The sequence below is a fragment of the Rhinatrema bivittatum genome, chromosome 4, assembly GCF_901001135.1.
Source record: "Rhinatrema bivittatum chromosome 4, aRhiBiv1.1, whole genome shotgun sequence".
Classification (NCBI taxonomy): domain Eukaryota; kingdom Metazoa; phylum Chordata; class Amphibia; order Gymnophiona; family Rhinatrematidae; genus Rhinatrema; species Rhinatrema bivittatum.
The window spans coordinates 147,814,202-147,830,434 of NC_042618.1; the positions used below are offsets into that span (position 1 = coordinate 147,814,202).

The 16,233-nt window shown below is 45.3% G+C and overlaps 1 protein-coding gene across 1 annotated transcript; it reads right to left on the bottom strand.

The window, feature by feature from the left end:
• Positions 1-5,681: 5,681 nt before the first annotated feature.
• NFKBIA (NFKB inhibitor alpha) lies at positions 5,682-9,909 on the bottom strand. Its single transcript, XM_029598963.1, has 6 exons — positions 9,442-9,909; positions 8,538-8,646; positions 8,014-8,224; positions 7,318-7,406; positions 6,877-7,131; positions 5,682-6,343 (listed from the first exon to the last, which is right to left on the bottom strand). The coding sequence occupies exons 1-6, from the start codon at positions 9,702-9,704 to the stop codon at positions 6,296-6,298; spliced, it is 975 nt and encodes a 324-aa protein (XP_029454823.1). The 5' UTR covers positions 9,705-9,909; the 3' UTR covers positions 5,682-6,295.
• Positions 9,910-16,233: the final 6,324 nt, after the last annotated feature.

The window sequence follows — 16,233 nt, forward strand, 5'->3', positions numbered from 1 at the left end:
GATACGACACAGGGCAGGAAGGAATAATGCCAATGTGGATTTCCTGTCTAGAGAGGGGTGCCTGCTACAGGCGGGCGCTCATCCCATGCAAGGCTAAGCTAAGGGGGTAGGCATGTGAGGGAGTCTACAGGAAACTCCCTCAGAACACTTTAGGGGACTGGCCACAGCTATCTGGCCCAGTCCTCCTTAAGTCCCAGCCCAGCAAGAGATTCTGAGCCCAGGGAAGATCCCTTCAGCCCTGCATAAGAAGACAGGGCCCAGAAGGGTTAGAGAGGGCCCGGGGAGCAGGCAGGAAGCCAGCCTATGCTAAAACCTGCTATGTGTGATATCTGTGTGCTACCTGAAATTTAAGGTGGGCTGCATCAATTATTTGTTTTGCTTTTGCACTTCGTTTGTTCATTGTAAATGAACTGAACAAAAGGAAACGGCCAGAGTCTGCCTCCTTATTCCTTCTGATTGTTTCCAAGCTGCTATCGCCCAAGTTACCACAGCCTGTTTGATGAGACAAACTTTCCCTTGAGGTCCACTGATATTACAGTCCTGATTTGAGCTGTATATTTCTTCAATATGTCATGAGCTTGTTTTAGTATATAAGCTTTTATTAAGTATGGTTTCTCTTGTTCACCACAACTTCCGCACAGCCCTCTCACGCATTTTCACCCCGGAAACCATTCCAGTACACCCACTGCTCACCCTCCCATACCATTCACCCTTCCCCTGCCCCCTGCAGCCTCCCCCCACCCTGCCCTCACCCCTTAGCAACCTCCCTTTACTTTCCCTCGTCATCCCACATCTTCTTTCCCCCATCCCCCCCCGCTCCCTCCCCCCTTACCCTCTTCCCGCTTACCTCCCCCCATCCCCTTCCCCCCCCCCCCCCGCTCCCTCCCCTCTTCCCCTAGCATATAATTGAATATAAGGGCATTCGCCCCCCCCAACCTGTAAATAAGTAAGAACTCTTTATATGTAACTTTATAAGTGCAGTATATCTAATCCATGTCACTCAACTAAGTTATTCATGCTTGTTGACTCTCTTTTCTTACACTTCCTTATCTACCCAGTTTCTTTTACCCAGTTTCTCCCAGTTAGCCACCCTTGTTCATTGTAATTTCCTTTCTCAGTTAATTGTGAACCGACATGATGTGTCCTACGAATGCCAGTATATAAAAAAATGTTAAATAAATAAATAAATAAAATAAACCTAAGGCTTATGCATAGACATTATATAAATATAAATAAATACAAAATATAAACTGGCCTCCTTTAATTAATACTGGTCGGCTCAGCTGAATCCCAGCAAACCTAAATACTGCAGAGCCTACCCAATCTCAGGTTTTGCATCTAAGCACCCTCTGTGTTTACGCCAAGCTTTCTTGAATTTGGTTACTGTTTTAGTCTTTCCTACCTCCACTGTTCAATCATCCTTTCCATGTATAAATATTTTCTTATGCTGTGCCTGAGTTACCCCTTTTGGGTCTCGTATCAAGACTTCCTGTTCTAGAGCTTCTTTTACATTGAACAATGTTTGCTTCTTGGGCACTCTTTGCACCTGGATGTCTCTGTCATCTCCTCTTCTCCCTTCTTGCCTCTAGATTATACATATTTAGGTCCTTAAGTCTCATTTCACTAGCGATTTCAATGCAAACCTTCTCCGAACATTATCTACTGCAGGAGTGGCCAACTGGCACCTTGCGACCTGCATGTGGTTCCCTGAAGGTTACAATGTGGCTCTTTCAATGCCGGCAGCAGTAAAGAAGGCAGGGTCATGGGCTTGTTCGGACTGAAGGGAAGAGGTGATCATTTGGGCCACCGGCCGAGGCACAAGGGAGATGGAGGCGGCATTATCGGCCCAAACCAGTGTAGGGAGTAGGAGGTGATATCCTTAGCTCTTGTGAGCCAATGGAGGAGGTAGAGTCAGCAACTCATGTGTGCCAGTGGGAGAGGCAAAGGTGTGATCATTCCAGAGGAGGAGGAGGAGATCTGTTGCTGATGATGATGATAGAGAAACTGAGGGCAGAGAGAGACTGCTGGGAAATATTTGAGACATATTGCTGGTGAAGGAGTGCATTTGAAAGAGAGACTGCTGGGGGGGGGGGGGAGTGGGTAAGGGGTGTTTGAGAGATACTGCTGGGTGTGTATTCTGGTTTTGTGGCTCTTGGTGTGTGAAAGGTTGAATACCCCTGCTGTAGTGTCTATAATGGACATAATACTCCAGATGGAATCTCAGCTATGTCTTGTGCAGAGGCATTGTCACTTCTTTTTCTCTGCATGCACCCTAGAATTCCTTTTGCATCTGACACTGTCATGTTGCTTGTTATTTTGCTATCTTGAGAGCATCATACATGATCACCCCAAGATCTCTCTCTCCTGTTTGATGCACACCAGTAAGTACTGTGGTCTTAGATTTCTACACTCTGAGTGCATAACTTGACAATTTTTTCTTGCATTGTTTGCTGCTGAACTCTTGGCCACTCTTTCAACATTTTTAGCACTTTTCAACTAGGGCTGAAAGCGCATTAGTAGCAATTCAATTTGTCCTCTGTGGTATAACAGCTACAAAAAAATCAGCACTCTGGTCCATACTCGGGGGGAGATACAGGATGGTTCTGGTATCTTCCCTATTGAAAATTACCTCAATCCAATAAAGCTGAGATCATTTTCAAAAGGGTCAGAATTGAAAAATGTTCCAAATCCATGCATAGTCATGATTTTCACTGCCTGCCTTGGTATTTTTCTACATATAAAGTGTTCACCTAATTGCAGATTTTTGTTATCATCTGCAAAAATACCCTTTTCCACAACTCTTCTGCACTATCACGTAAAGAAATATTGACTACTAGATGCAGCTCCAGGACTGATCCCTGAAGCACTCCAGGGATAACCCCCCTTTTCCTTAGTATGAGCTCCATTTACCACCACCTTCTGATCTCATCCAGGTCCTGCAGTGCCTTTATTTCAGATTTTGGCTCAACAGATAGGGAAGCAATGAGGCTTCTGTTAACAGCTGCACACACCCAGTCATAAAAAAAAAAAAAGGTTTTGTTTCCAACTAAGGATGTAGAGGAAGGGAGAGAGAGAGAGAGAGGGGGAGCAATTGAAGAGAATAATAGGCTGAGAAACAGGAAAGCTGAAATCAAGCCCTGCTTCTGCCACTTACCCTTGCTGTGACCTTAGAAAAAGTCACCATAGATCCTGTTGCCTTCCTGTTGCCTTCACTTCATTTTAAAATTGTATGCTCTTCAGGTCTTGGATTTAAGATAACCTGGACAGACGTTGCTGTATGATTTAGGGTGCCACATAAGGAAGAGCAGTATATGCTCATAGAGACCAGTTGAACTTAGCAGATTTTTTTCTTTTGAGACAGGTGGGCAAAATATCCCTTCACTGTCCCTTCCATATAGATAGACCTTTGGATTCTAATTTACCTTTGCCCTTGGATTGTAGCAACTGACACTCCTCTGATGGTGTGATCCTGGTTAAAAGCCATTATCACCGATAACTTCCAGAAGGAGATTTTATTCTAGGTTAAAGGGATCGATTGCACAACATCTTTACCTGTGTGCCATGTTCTTAGCATGATTTCTTGGAAGAATCCAATCAATTTGCAATTTAACTAGATGTACGTTGGCCTTTGATCTACCGTAAGCCATAATTCCAATACAAAGGTAGAAGTCAATACTCAAGAGCAACAAATTTGGATTTTAGATTTAAGTACTTGTCTTTTCCCAAATCCAAGCGCATGGCAAGCTACAATCCAGGCACTGTAGGCAGTTCCCTGCCCAAGAGGATTTATAATCCAAGTCACACTTAAGGCAATGGAGACTGAAGTGACTTGCTCAAGGAGCATCTCTAGAAGCAGCAGGTTAAAAGGTCCAATATATGAATTATAAACACTTCAGGATGTTAAAAGAGCAGGCATTATTCCTGCTATATATAAAGTCCTGCTGTATTAATTTCTTACATCAATCTGTGCTATCTGTCTCAGATCCAGCACCGATCGCAGCTGAAACGTGGTGGTTGGGCTCAGGCTGTCTACAAAACTAGAGGGCACAGCCAAACTGAAGAAACTTTTCATGAAATTTTGTTAAGTGCTCATTTAAGAATTGCTGTAGCTCAGGGCTTCCCAAATCTGTCCTGAGGACTCCACAGCCAGTTAGGTTTGCAGGCTATCCACACTGTATATGAATGAGATCAATTTGCACATACTGTCTACATGGCATGCAAATTGATCTCATGCATATTTATTGTGGATATCCTGAAAACCCAACTGGTTACGGGATCCCCAGGACAGGTTTGGAAAACCCTGCTCTAGTTATTGTATTATAAGGGCAAGATATGCTCTACCTAGGCTCCTGGTAGCTGGAGGAGTAGACTAACCTCTTCCTCCTTCAAAAATAATCCATTAAAATTCAAAAACAGGTTTGAGGCCTGATCCAAAATGCATATGACCAAGCAGGCAGATCAATTTAATTACAACCAGAAAAAGGAAATACATATGCACCAAAGAAATTTAAGGGAGCAAAGTCAAAATACTGAGAATCCCAAAACCTGTACAATCTGCTGGGCTAGGTGAGGCAGGTCACTGCGAGTCAGGGCTCCAGCTCACTAGGGGAAATGCAAGAGCAGCAGGAGAGCATGCGAAGGGCATGTTGCAGGGCATAAACCAGAAGTGGCTTGGATTCTAAACCACAGAAGAGGAAGTCTAGCACTGAGGGGCATCAGTAGAATTGTGTGAAAATCCAAATTATGCAATCTGAAGCAGGAGGTGTATTGCTACAGCAGCTGCATGCAACCTAGAGCTGTCCTGCTTATTGACTGACTCAATGTACAGCAGTCAGTCCCTGTCAGCTCAGAGGCAATGGAAAGCTCAAGCTCACCCAAACTGAAATATATTCAGGGATTAGCGATGCATATGACAAGTATTTCAAAGGCTTTTTTTGGAGGTAATTTTCAAAGCCAATTACATGAATAAAACTGTTTTATGCATGCAGAACACCGGGGGGGGGGGGGGGGGGGGGGGGAAGAGTATGCATGTAGAAGCATACGTGTAGCCAGATTACACATATGGGTATAGGATTTCTGCCCAGACAGACATTCAGATTTTCAAAAAAAGTCTGCAATTAACTTTACATACCGAAGAAGCACACTGCTAGCCACAAGTGTAACTTCCTGCATGCAACCTGTGGGCATGCTAGGGTACTTTCCTTCAGCAGTTTCAAAGTGATTTTTAAATGTACTTTGAAAATGAGCAGTAAACTCTGCACATAACAGTTATGCGCAGACTTTACCACTACCTGCGGTGTTCTAAAATTATCCTCTGTGTCTAAAATATAAACCCCAGGAGCCTAATTTAGGTTGCTACAGTCATGTGCAGTGTTCTCGAGGACCAATTTCTTGGAATAATGCTCCTGGCTTGCCCATTGCAGACCACGGACAAGATGCACTAGTGCACACTTCTCGCACATACAGTCAGTTGTAGAAACAGAAGGTATACAGAGAGAAAATTAACAGACAAAAGATTAAAACAAAAAAAAAAACCAGAAGGAAAAAAGCTTGCATTAAAGAATAAAAAAAAATACTGACATTACAAAACTACAAATGAGTGAGTATCTTCTTAGCTCTTTAAATATTATCTATAAATGAAAAGTGTAGAGGAGACAAAAAAAAAAAATCAAAGTCCCCAAGAAATCTAAATCATTTTTTTAATAAATATACACAGTATAAAAATGGTTATTTACAAAATGTACAGTGTAATATACATTATATACAATAGACTGCAGCACACATTAAACACAAGGTGATAAGATGTAGTTGCTATTACGTTCCTCCTGGGCATGGGAAATCAAGTGGCCCAATGCCCAGTAGACAACCACAAAAATGCTGGCAGTCAGTCTCTGGTCACGGCCCTCCAACAAACTGTGCCATATGGCTGGTTCCCATCTACTAAGCTTAGTGTCTCTTAGCAGCACGAGGTTGCTCTTTGGGAGGCTCCCATACCAGCAGCTCCAGAATCTTAGGCCACGAGTGCGGCACAAGCGTTCACCAGGATTTCACTACCGGCCCAAGACCTTCTCCTGAGATTCCTGTGTAGAAAATGAATTCATGCTCTCATACTCTTCTTTCCTTCGGTATAAACTCTCGAACATGGCCGGCGCCGGGGCTTCCACTCTGACGTCCAGTGTTATTTCATGGTCGTGTTCTGCAGGATAGCGTTTCGGGGTTTCTTCCTGCATAAAAAACAAAGTGTCCTGCTCTTTGGTTGTGTCCAGGAGATGTTCTCACCGAGCAGCGGAATCTCTTAACGCATCAGCGGTTGGCCTCCAAAAATACAGTCATCGTACATCGGCTAAAGAGAGAGGGAAAAACAAAAGGTTCTATTGGTACCAAGATCTTGATTCGGAGTTTCAAAACACAGCAGCCACAATCTAACAAACTGGGCTCAGATACGAAGGAACAAGTTTGATAAGTGGAGCCTATGGCAAGATTTAGTAAAAACTTTTCTTCCACAGGTACAAATTGTGAAAAGCTCCAACTTGAATAGATAAGGGACATTTATATTTAGAATTATTAAAAAAAAAAAAAAAAAAAAAGGACTAAAATTGTAACCAAAGAAAAATGAGTTTAGCATTGGTCCTGGAGAAAACTGGGCTTTTTTTTTTTTTTTTTTAAATAGTCTGCGATACCTTTATTTGGACCCAATGTAAGCTTCAGTCAAAGATGATGACAACATACAGGAGCTTTTGAGATCCCAGGTCCCATAACTAAAAGGACTTAGATATTCCTGAAAGCTCCTGTACACCCATCATCGTCTTTACATAAATTGTGTTGCTCCAATAAAAGCTGCAAAGAATCAAGGCTGGAGGAGTGAAGAGGACTTACTTCATCGTCTGAATATTCTGATTCACAGCTGTCCTCTTCCTCACTGTCTGGCAGCATCTGAAGGCTGTTCAAAGTTAACTGCTCTAGCTGCTTCTGGATGCCAGCATTCTCTCTTCCCCAGGTTAGCTGGTAAGGGGAATAGCCCTGGTAGGTTACTCTGTTCACATCGGCCCCTCTCTTCACCAGGAGTGACACCAGATCCTCATTCTGCAGGTCTACAGCTAAATGAAGGGCAGTTCTGCCATTGCAGGGCTCCTGTTAAGACAGAAAAATAAAAAAAAAAATGTTTAGCATCAAACTAGCATTAATGGCAGAGACAATGAACCCTGAGGCCATCACTTCCATTTCTGTGGCCTTAATCTTATTACTTAGAATTAAATGCATGTAGGTACTTAACAATCCAACTACACCCAGAAAGCTTTTCTGATTTCAAATACATACCTGAGCATTAATGTCTGCCCCCAAGGAAATCAAATTTTCCACAATGGCGAGAAACCCGTGAATAGAAGCCAAATGGAGACACGTATGTCCTACAAAAGAAAAAAAAGACAGAAAAAAATCCTCATTACTTCCCCTGTAATGACAACAGCCTTAGCTTTCATTTGTCAAAGCTCCTGTCTATCAAGATATGCAGGAGGAGATTATGCCAGCCCTGGCTTCCCAGATTTCCCCTCAATGCTTTTCAAGGCCTTGGCACCAAAGAGTCAATGATCAGAAGAGATTGTGGAGAAAGCCAGAAAACAGACAGGCATAAACTCCACAACCGGACATGGATCCATTCAGCTACTGGCATTTCTATTCTGCTCTTTCAATCCTTGATCCAAATGCTTAAAATTTGTAATGGGATAAATGTCCACTCAACTACCAAGATTCAAATCATAAACATAAGAATCAATGGACCCTTTGAGTGAGGTCTATAAACCAGGTGCCAAATTCTAGTGGGATATGGAAGCACATTATAAACAGATAGCCATCTCATTTTAACTTCAGAATTATTGAAGTTGAGATCTTGTAATAAGAGAAGGCAAATCCCAGAATGGTACAGCTCTTGAGAGCATTTTCCAAATCCCCAGCACCACCGACAGACACGAGGAGTAAAGGGAAGGTAAGCGTGTAGAGAGGATGCCAGCTGCTCACCGTTGTAGTTGACACACTTGAGGAGTGCCTGGACATGGTGGTTCCTGCTGTACTGGGTGAGCACACCAACCCCTCGGAGGGAGCCTTGCTCACAGGCAATGTGAAGGGCAGTGTTCCCTCGAAAATCCCGCACCTCGGGATCACAGCCTGCCTGCAGAAGGGCTTGAGCAATTTCAGGCTTCTCTGTGATCGCTGCCAGATGGAGAGGTGTCTGCAACAAAATAAAAAAAAATAAATTATAAATACAATGTACTGGAAACAATGCACTAACAAACAGGAATTGAAACAAATGTGGTGTTAACATACATATTTTGTTTAAAAAAAATGTAATATGCCATATTTGGACACTCTAAAAATGCTGACATGCCCTATTCATTAAGGATTTTTTCCGACACCCCCCCCCCCCAATTCCTGTGATGAAGCAATTTTCTTTTTAAGTGAAATCCCACTAAAATAATCTTGACATTTGGTAGACAAAAAAAAAGCAATCTGTCCCATTTGTGTAAATACTGCAGTATAACTACCTGTTTCAGATTATTCTGGAAGTTAAGGAAAGCCGAGTCCCCAGCTGCTTGCTTTATTGCTTCCAATGCCAGTGCATCTTCTTCATGGATAATAGCCAAGTGAAGAATCCTGAAAAGAATTACATGCAAAAATGCCATTAGTCATCAAGTGATAGCACCGCCATCATGACACAGAATGAGCCAGACCTGCAATCTTAGCAGTAAAATCCGCGATTTCGAAAGCTGGGGAGTTTTTCTTCATTGGTCGCCTGTTCTCATTAATCATGGCCCCGTGCACTGTGTTCCTGGCCAGCGGCCAGGGACTTTCCAAGCCCGGTGACTGCCAGCCCCGCCCAGCCTGAATTTCCCCGCCCTCCATCGCTAGGGCTGGTAAACTTCTCCAGTTCTCTCTCAGCAAGAACAAAAAAAAAAAAAATCCCCTTTTTTTCCATCCTGCAAAATTACCCTTAACCTAGAAGCCAAGGTTTCAGAGGGCATCAGTTTGGATTGATTATTTTTGTTCGACCTTCAAATAGATGGAAAAACTCCCTGAAAATGCGGAACAGTATGAGTGCATGTGGAGGGGACCAGGATCCTAGTTGCCCTTCCTGCCCTCCTAAACACTGCTCATGAAGCAAGCCCCCCACCCCATGCAAGCTTTTCCGTCTGCCCCAGCACACAAAAACCTTCCTATGTCATTAATGCATCCTCACCAAATCGCAACAAAATCAGTAAAATAATAATTAAAAAAACCCTCCAGACACAGAAATCTCCCCAGGCTCAGAAGACCTTGCACAGATCTCCGCTGCATTATTATTATTTCACTGAAATGCATTGCTAGTGTATTTAAAAGGCAGCGTTGGAGACGCTGCACACCCTCTCGCCTGCACTGCCACTGCTGCCCGCTTGCCGCCGGGCCACTTACGTGTCTCGGTCCTCGGTCACTTGCTCCTTCCAGGGCTCGGGGGCCTGCGGCGCCGGACAGCCGCTGGGCTGGAGCCGGATCTCCTTCAGCTCCTCCACCATCTTATCGTACTCGTCGTCCTTCATGGAGTCCAGGCCGCTGTCCTGGCGGTCCTCCGGGCCGTGCAGGTGTCGCTCCTTCTTGGGATCGCGGGCGAAGTCCATCCCGATCTCTCTCGCGTAATCCGACCCCCGAGCGGAGCGAAAAGCGCCGGAGACAAACATAGTGGCGATCAACCAAAGGTTTCCTTTTTTTTTTTTTTTTTTTAATTCTTTTTAGACTGTATGCAATAAATCACACCGCTCCCGCCCGCCCCAAAAAAATTCCAAAAGCGCGGAGCGGCGATAGATCCTGTGGCTTCGAGTGAATTAAAGATCCGATCCTCTCCCTGCCCCTGCCGTCTGCGAATGGCTCGCCTGCCGCTTCCGCAGCCTCTTTCTATAGCTCAGCGGGGAAAGTCGGGACTTTCTTGGGGGAGGAGCCGGGGCCGCTTCTTCCCTGTTCAGACTTCTGTTTACACAGCGGGGAATTTCCAAGGCAGGTCAGTGACTCTACCAAACTGAAGAGTACAAAAAAAAAATTATATATATATATAAATATAAATAAATAAAAACAGGCTGGGGCTGGAGAAATTCCCTTTGTGCTGTGCAGCTCACGTGTCTGATCTCTGTCCAGGGAAGTTTTCACAGCGCGGAAAGTACTGCTTCGCCTTTCCATCGCCAGACCCTGGGTTCTCCCTGGGAACTTCTCCTCCAAAGTCTTGCATTTAGCGAGATGCTGCTTTTCCCAACAATTTTTTTTTTAATTTGTTGAGGATTTGGAAATCCTCGCGTGTGGGTCATGAATAATGCAAACTGCGCTTGGCTGGGATGTCCCCCTTTGCGAATGCAATGCACCCGTTGGGGGGAGGGGGGATATATACGGGTATATATTTTTCATTTTTACAACCATTTTATCATTATTATTTTTTAACTTGCTTGTCATTTTAAATCTCTGACAGGGGAAACAAGTTTTACAGACTGCCAAAAGCTTTAGGGAACCCTTTTTCCACAACAATTGTACCTCACTATAGAAAGAATACTCGGATTGTATTTCTTAAATAATACTTTGAGTTAGTTCTGACTATTGCAGTTTTAGCCTGTGGACAGAGCCAAGAAGTGCACATGCAAGAGATTAGACTCATGTATGTAGATCCCCTATTTTTCCCCATTCTCTGGCTATAAGACAGATAAAGAAAATCACAGATACATTTTTAATCCTTTAGTTTTTAGTTTTGCAATTGGTTGATTCTGATTTTATTCTTGAAAAGGTAACTAGAAGAGAACTTGTTAAACACTCAGACAGAAAAAACAAACAAACATCGGTCTCAGGGGTGGCCAACCCAGTCAACAAGAGCCACAAATAGGCCGGATATTTAGGATATCTGCAATGAATATGCATAAGGTAGATTTGCATGCACTATCTCTCATGACTTGTGGAGATCCTGAAAACCAGACCTATTTGTGGCTCCTGAGGACTGGACTTGCCCACCTTTGGTCTATCTATATATCTTCTATATAAGGGGTAGGCCAGTCAGGTTTTCAAGATTTCACACTGAATATGCATAAGATGTATTTGCATGCAAATACGTCTCATGCATATTCATCGCAGATATTTTGAAAATCTGGTCAGCTTGGGGCACTTAAGAACCAGAGTTGCCTACCCCTATTCTATATATTTAATATGCATAGCCTCCAGAAGTGGGGTCTGTCTGTCAGTGGTTGCTGGGGTGTTGCACCAATGTGCATGCTCACCCTGCTGGCCACTGAGGATCATACATGTGAAGTTCAGAACTCATGCACATATGTGCTGACCTACGCCTGAGCTTACGGATAGCTCAGAGAGTTCATTCTGCTGCAAGCTCCAGCAGACACGCGGGCTGTTGGCAAGGCTGCCGAGAAACAGAGAGCTGTAGGACCAGGCGGAGCCAGCGTTATAAGTAGCCTGGAAAATAGGGCCAGGGGATTGGAAGCAGACAAACCGATAGAAGGAGGAAAAGAGCAAGACTGCTTGGATTGATTTGGGTCGGGCTGAGATTGCTGGGGTTTGGGCTGGGGCTGTGATGGGAGTTGGGGCTGGGATAGAGGTGATGGGAGTCGGGGGGGGGGGGGGATTGTGATGGGGAGGTGGGAGAGAATACTGGGGAGGAGGATCGGAGTGAGCTGAGTCAAGCTGGGGCCCACATAGGGAGGGATGGAAGAGAGTGCTGGAGATGGCTTGGGGAGAGAGGGCGTTCAGCACTTCCATCCTGATGTATCCTCTGTTGAATTTTCAATAGGTGTCAACTAGTTGGCGTGGAGGGGTAGTCTAGTGGTTAGAGCAGCAGGCTGAGGACTAGGAAAGCCAGGGTTAAAATCTTGCTCCTGCTACCTGTGATCTTGGGCAAGGTTTCTGTTGCCTCAGGTGCAGATTTCCTAAGCTACAATATGGCAATAACATGTGTAAAACAGCATTTAATGCACAATAAATGCTGTTTATTGCGTGATATTAGACCCACCCCTGTTCCAGTGAGCTGCCTTGCATGCAATCTGCCCATGATAAGGACAAAGGCTGGTCGGTGCTATTTTGGAGCTTAGGGGATAATCTGCCTCCCCCCCACTAGACCTCCAAGGATTTCAAGTTAAGGTATGACCCCAGGGACCAGGTGTTCTTTATTGGGGGTGGGGGAGGTCTCAGGTGGGCAGGGGGGTTGAAGGACAGGGGAGGGGCTTTTTTTCTTTCAAAGGGGAGGGATTTGGTTAGGAGAGGGGCGCCGCGCAAGTTTAAAATACTTTTTCACTATTTTTTATACGGGGCCCGGTGGGCAGGAGTCTCCCAAGAGCCAGGAGGGGATTTTGTCACTTTTGGTGGGGGGGGGAGGTCATTTTTGGCTCACATGGCCCTTTAAACTGATGGCAGCCGCTGGCGATGGGGTCTTCCATTGTGTGTTTTTCATCGTTTGGCGGCCCCGGGCGTTAGGGGATGCCATCGTATGTTTTTTTTCCCCCGTTTCCCGGGGATATTTTGTTAGGGAGGGGACAAATATCACGGGAACACCCTGCGATATTTCACCACTCCCACAGTAAAATGTTGCAGCTTTGTAAATCTCCCTTTTATTTTGTAAGCCCTCTGGCAACAGGGAAATACCTTCTGTACCCAAATGTAACATGCATTGAGCTATCAATGAAAAGGTGTGAGCTAAAAATAAAATTCTGTAATGCTATTTCCTTATTTAAAGAATGTTTTAAAGTTTCAGTTGTAAAACTGTCAAAGTACTCAGTCTACTCCCGCACCTCTTAGCCCTTATCATCCTTGCTTTGGCGCATTCCAAATGGCTCCACATTGTTCAGTGATTAGCAATGATGGAGTTAGTGCAAATGTTAATGGTTAGTTTGGATTTATATCTGTCTTCACTCCCAGTTCTCCCTCTCTCTTTTCTCCCATTCCTTCCCTACCGGTCTTCAGTATGTTGCTGGTATGTTCATCATTTTCCACAACTGCATTTTTTTTTTTCTGGAGTCTTCTTAATGATCAGCACCTATAAGCCCATCAAACACATTGAGTTTTTAACAAATTTTAGGAAATTTCCAGCTACATTTCTGACATGCATATATTAGTCCCGGGGGAATTCTGCGCTACTGAGAGCGCAGAATTCCCCCCCCCCCCCCGCAGAATTGCCATTTTCTGCGCAGAATTGCCATTCGCAGCGAAGATGAAGGCCCTGGCATGCCATTTGCGGCGAAAATGGAAGGCCCCCGTGTGCCGTGAACAGAGTGTGCTCCGCTCACGGCGAAGATAAAGGCCCCTGTGAGAGAGAATGTGTGTGTGAGAGAGGAGAGGGGGTGTGAGAGAGGGGAGGGGAGGGTGAGAGAGAGCAGGAGGGTGTGAGGAAGAGCATGGGATGTAAGAGAGCGGGGGTGGGAGGGATGCTTGAGTGTGGGTTTCAGAGAGAGGGAGCCTATATGAGGGGAGGGGAGGGTGAGAGAGAGCAGGAGGGTGTGAGGGAGAGCATGGGATGTAAGAGAGAGGGGGTGGGAGGGATGCTTGAGTGTGGGTTTCAGAGAGAGGGAGCCTATATGAGGGGAGGGGAGGGTGAGAGAGAGCAGGAGGGTGTGAGGGAGAGCATGGGATGTAAGAGAGCGGGGGTGGGAGGATGCTTGAGTGTGGGTTTCAGAGAGAGGGAGCCTATATGAGGGGAGGGGAGGGTGAGAGAGAGCATGGGAGGTAAGAGAGCAGGAGTGGGGGAATGCTTGAGTGTGGGTTTCAGAGAGAGGGAGCCTATATGAGGGGAGGGGAGGGTGAGAGAGAGCAGGAGGGTGTGAGCGAGCATGGGAGGTAAGAGAGGAGGGTGGGGGGATGCTTGACTGTGGGTTTCAGAGAGAGGGAGCCTATATGAGGGGAGAGGGTGTGGGGAGGGGAGGGTGAGAGAGCATGGGAGGTGAGAGAGTGGGGGGATGCTTGAGTGTGGGTTTTAGAGAGAGGGAGCCTATATGAGGAGATTGTGAAGGAGTGTGAATGTGTGTGAGAGATTGGGAGCTCGTGTGTATGTGAGGGTGCTAGCCTGTGTGAAGGGACTGTGTATGTGGGAGACAGAGCCTGTGTGAAGGGGTGCGTGACAGAGAGACATAGGTAGCCTGTGTGAGGATGTATGTGTGAGAAAGGGAGCTTATGTGGGTGTGGATGCACAAGAGAGGGCCCTGTATGAGGGGATGTGTGAGAGAGTGAGGGAGCCTGTATGAGGATGTGTGTACATGTACTAGAGAGAGGGAGCATATGTGTGAGAGAGGGAGCCTGTGTGAGGGGCAGTACTGAGAACAGGGTCAAACTCTGGGACTGGCAATAGAGTGGAAGGGGTTGAGCCTAGAGGTGGAGGGGAGAGCTACTGGCAGGTGGAGGAACTGGGACCTGAGAGGGCAAAGTGGCCAGGGGAGTAGGGAGAGCGAGTGGAAGAGTGAGTGGAAGAGTGAATTCTCTTACAGTGAATTTCTAGGGAAAATTCTGCTCAAAATATTTAAAATTCTGCATCTTTAAGTAATAACTATTTTCTGTATTAATTTAAAATGTAATTATTAAAGACTGTCATGTAAATTGTGTTATTTTGACCAATATAAAGTTTGCAGAATTTTGCAGAATTTTAAGTTTTTGTGCACAGAATTCCCCCAGGAGTACTATATTAGTGAATATCTGGAGATTTTTGACCTCATAGTGCAAAAAAAAAAAGGAAGCTATATTAGCCCTGACACAGGGGATGTTTGGCTTTGAATCATGGACATTTATTCCTGTGCCTGCTTTTCGCATATGCCTGAATTCTGCAGGATGAGAGCCCTTGGAAAGTACATTATACATCTTACAAATTTTCATCAGGTGAATGCTACTTTTGGTCTGGGAGGCAACCTTATTGCTAGCACAAGCTGTGAGATATGTACATTGCCTTGAGAAAGGCAAACAAACACAGAGTAGTTTTGCTTTTTCCCTCTTCCATGTTTGCCCTCCCATGGTCCCTTGGCACCATGCCAGGGACGGTCTAGGAACTCTGGCTGGTCTGAGGGCGTCCATGCACGCCCTTGGTGCTACTTGTTGGCAGGCAGGGGCCGCTGCTGTAGTGGCAGCCATCCTGCCTTCCCTGGGGTTGAGCGCACCACCTCCAAGGTGTGCCGGGAGCCGATCGACCCTGACCCCTGGGGGCATTTGGGGTCAGCCCTGGATATTACTCACACTCAGACGAGGAATCTGAATATGCGTGAGTACTTTATAAGTGACTTCTGCTGACTGCACCTCGGGTATAAAAGGGGCTTTCCAGTTCTGCTCCTCTGAGGAAGCGTTCCTGGCTTTATGAAAAGGATCCCTTTCTCCTCTGTTCTCTTCCCCTGAGTTCAGTTTTTTTCTTTAACTCTTTATATCTTGAAGAAAAAGACAGGAACATGGCATATAGCCGCTGCCAGCCCTTTGTTGAACCGTACATAACATGATCAAGATACAAAAAGAAAAAGATACAAAATTAATATTGTAGGAAATTATAGGAACCTGACCTTTCTCGGTTTTTATTTTATTTTTCATGGGGAACTTCTCAGCGTGTATTATAGTGAAAAAAAAAAAAAGAATCATTTTTTTTCCCACTGATTTTTCTCCCGTTTTTGTTCACTATAATAAACATTGAGAAATTTCCCAAGAAAAATAAACCAAAAAACCAAAAATGATGGGTCTCCAACCATAGCAGACTCTTAAGCCCCAAATGTTCCCCGCACGGAATGGTCTTTACTCCTTTCTCCTCAAACTGAACACGTCAGCTTTTCCATGTGCACGCCCTCGAATTGCCGCTCGTACCAATACATATTAGAGGCTGGTTTTCGAAAAGTAAGGAGACTGAGCTGCCGGGGACACCCAGGAAATCATCCTCTTTGCGTTGTGAGCAGCGGGCACTCTTTTTCCCCCTCCCCCAAATCAACCAGACCGGGGTCGCAGCTATCAAAAGTCACACTCCACAAGTATTCACCTCCCACCAGAACGTTTGAATCTAGGGACTTGTCCGCCGCCTCTGGATGTGTGCGTGCGTGCCATGGCGTCTGCATGCTCTCCCGCTTCAGACGCCGGACAAAAGAAATGAACTCACGGAAGAAAAAAAAGGGGAAATCTCTGAGCGGAGTGTCATAGGGAGCGGGCACTTCAAAAGATTCACTGTTTGGTGTTGTAATATATTTCTAGTGGCGCAGGATGCGGAGGAAGATGGTAATACTG

Excerpts from the sequence above, each read along its gene's own strand:
- NFKBIA (XM_029598963.1), bottom strand. The coding sequence starts at position 9,704 with ATGTTTGTCTCCGGCGCTTTTCGCTCCGCTCGGGGGTCGGATTACGCG. Across the intron at positions 8,647-9,441 it reads GTGACCGAGGACCGAGACAC|GATTCTTCACTTGGCTATTA; the intron begins GTAAGTGGCCCG and ends AATTCTTTTCAG. Across the intron at positions 7,407-8,013 it reads CAAGTGTGTCAACTACAACG|GACATACGTGTCTCCATTTG; the intron begins GTGAGCAGCTGG and ends TTTCTTTTGTAG.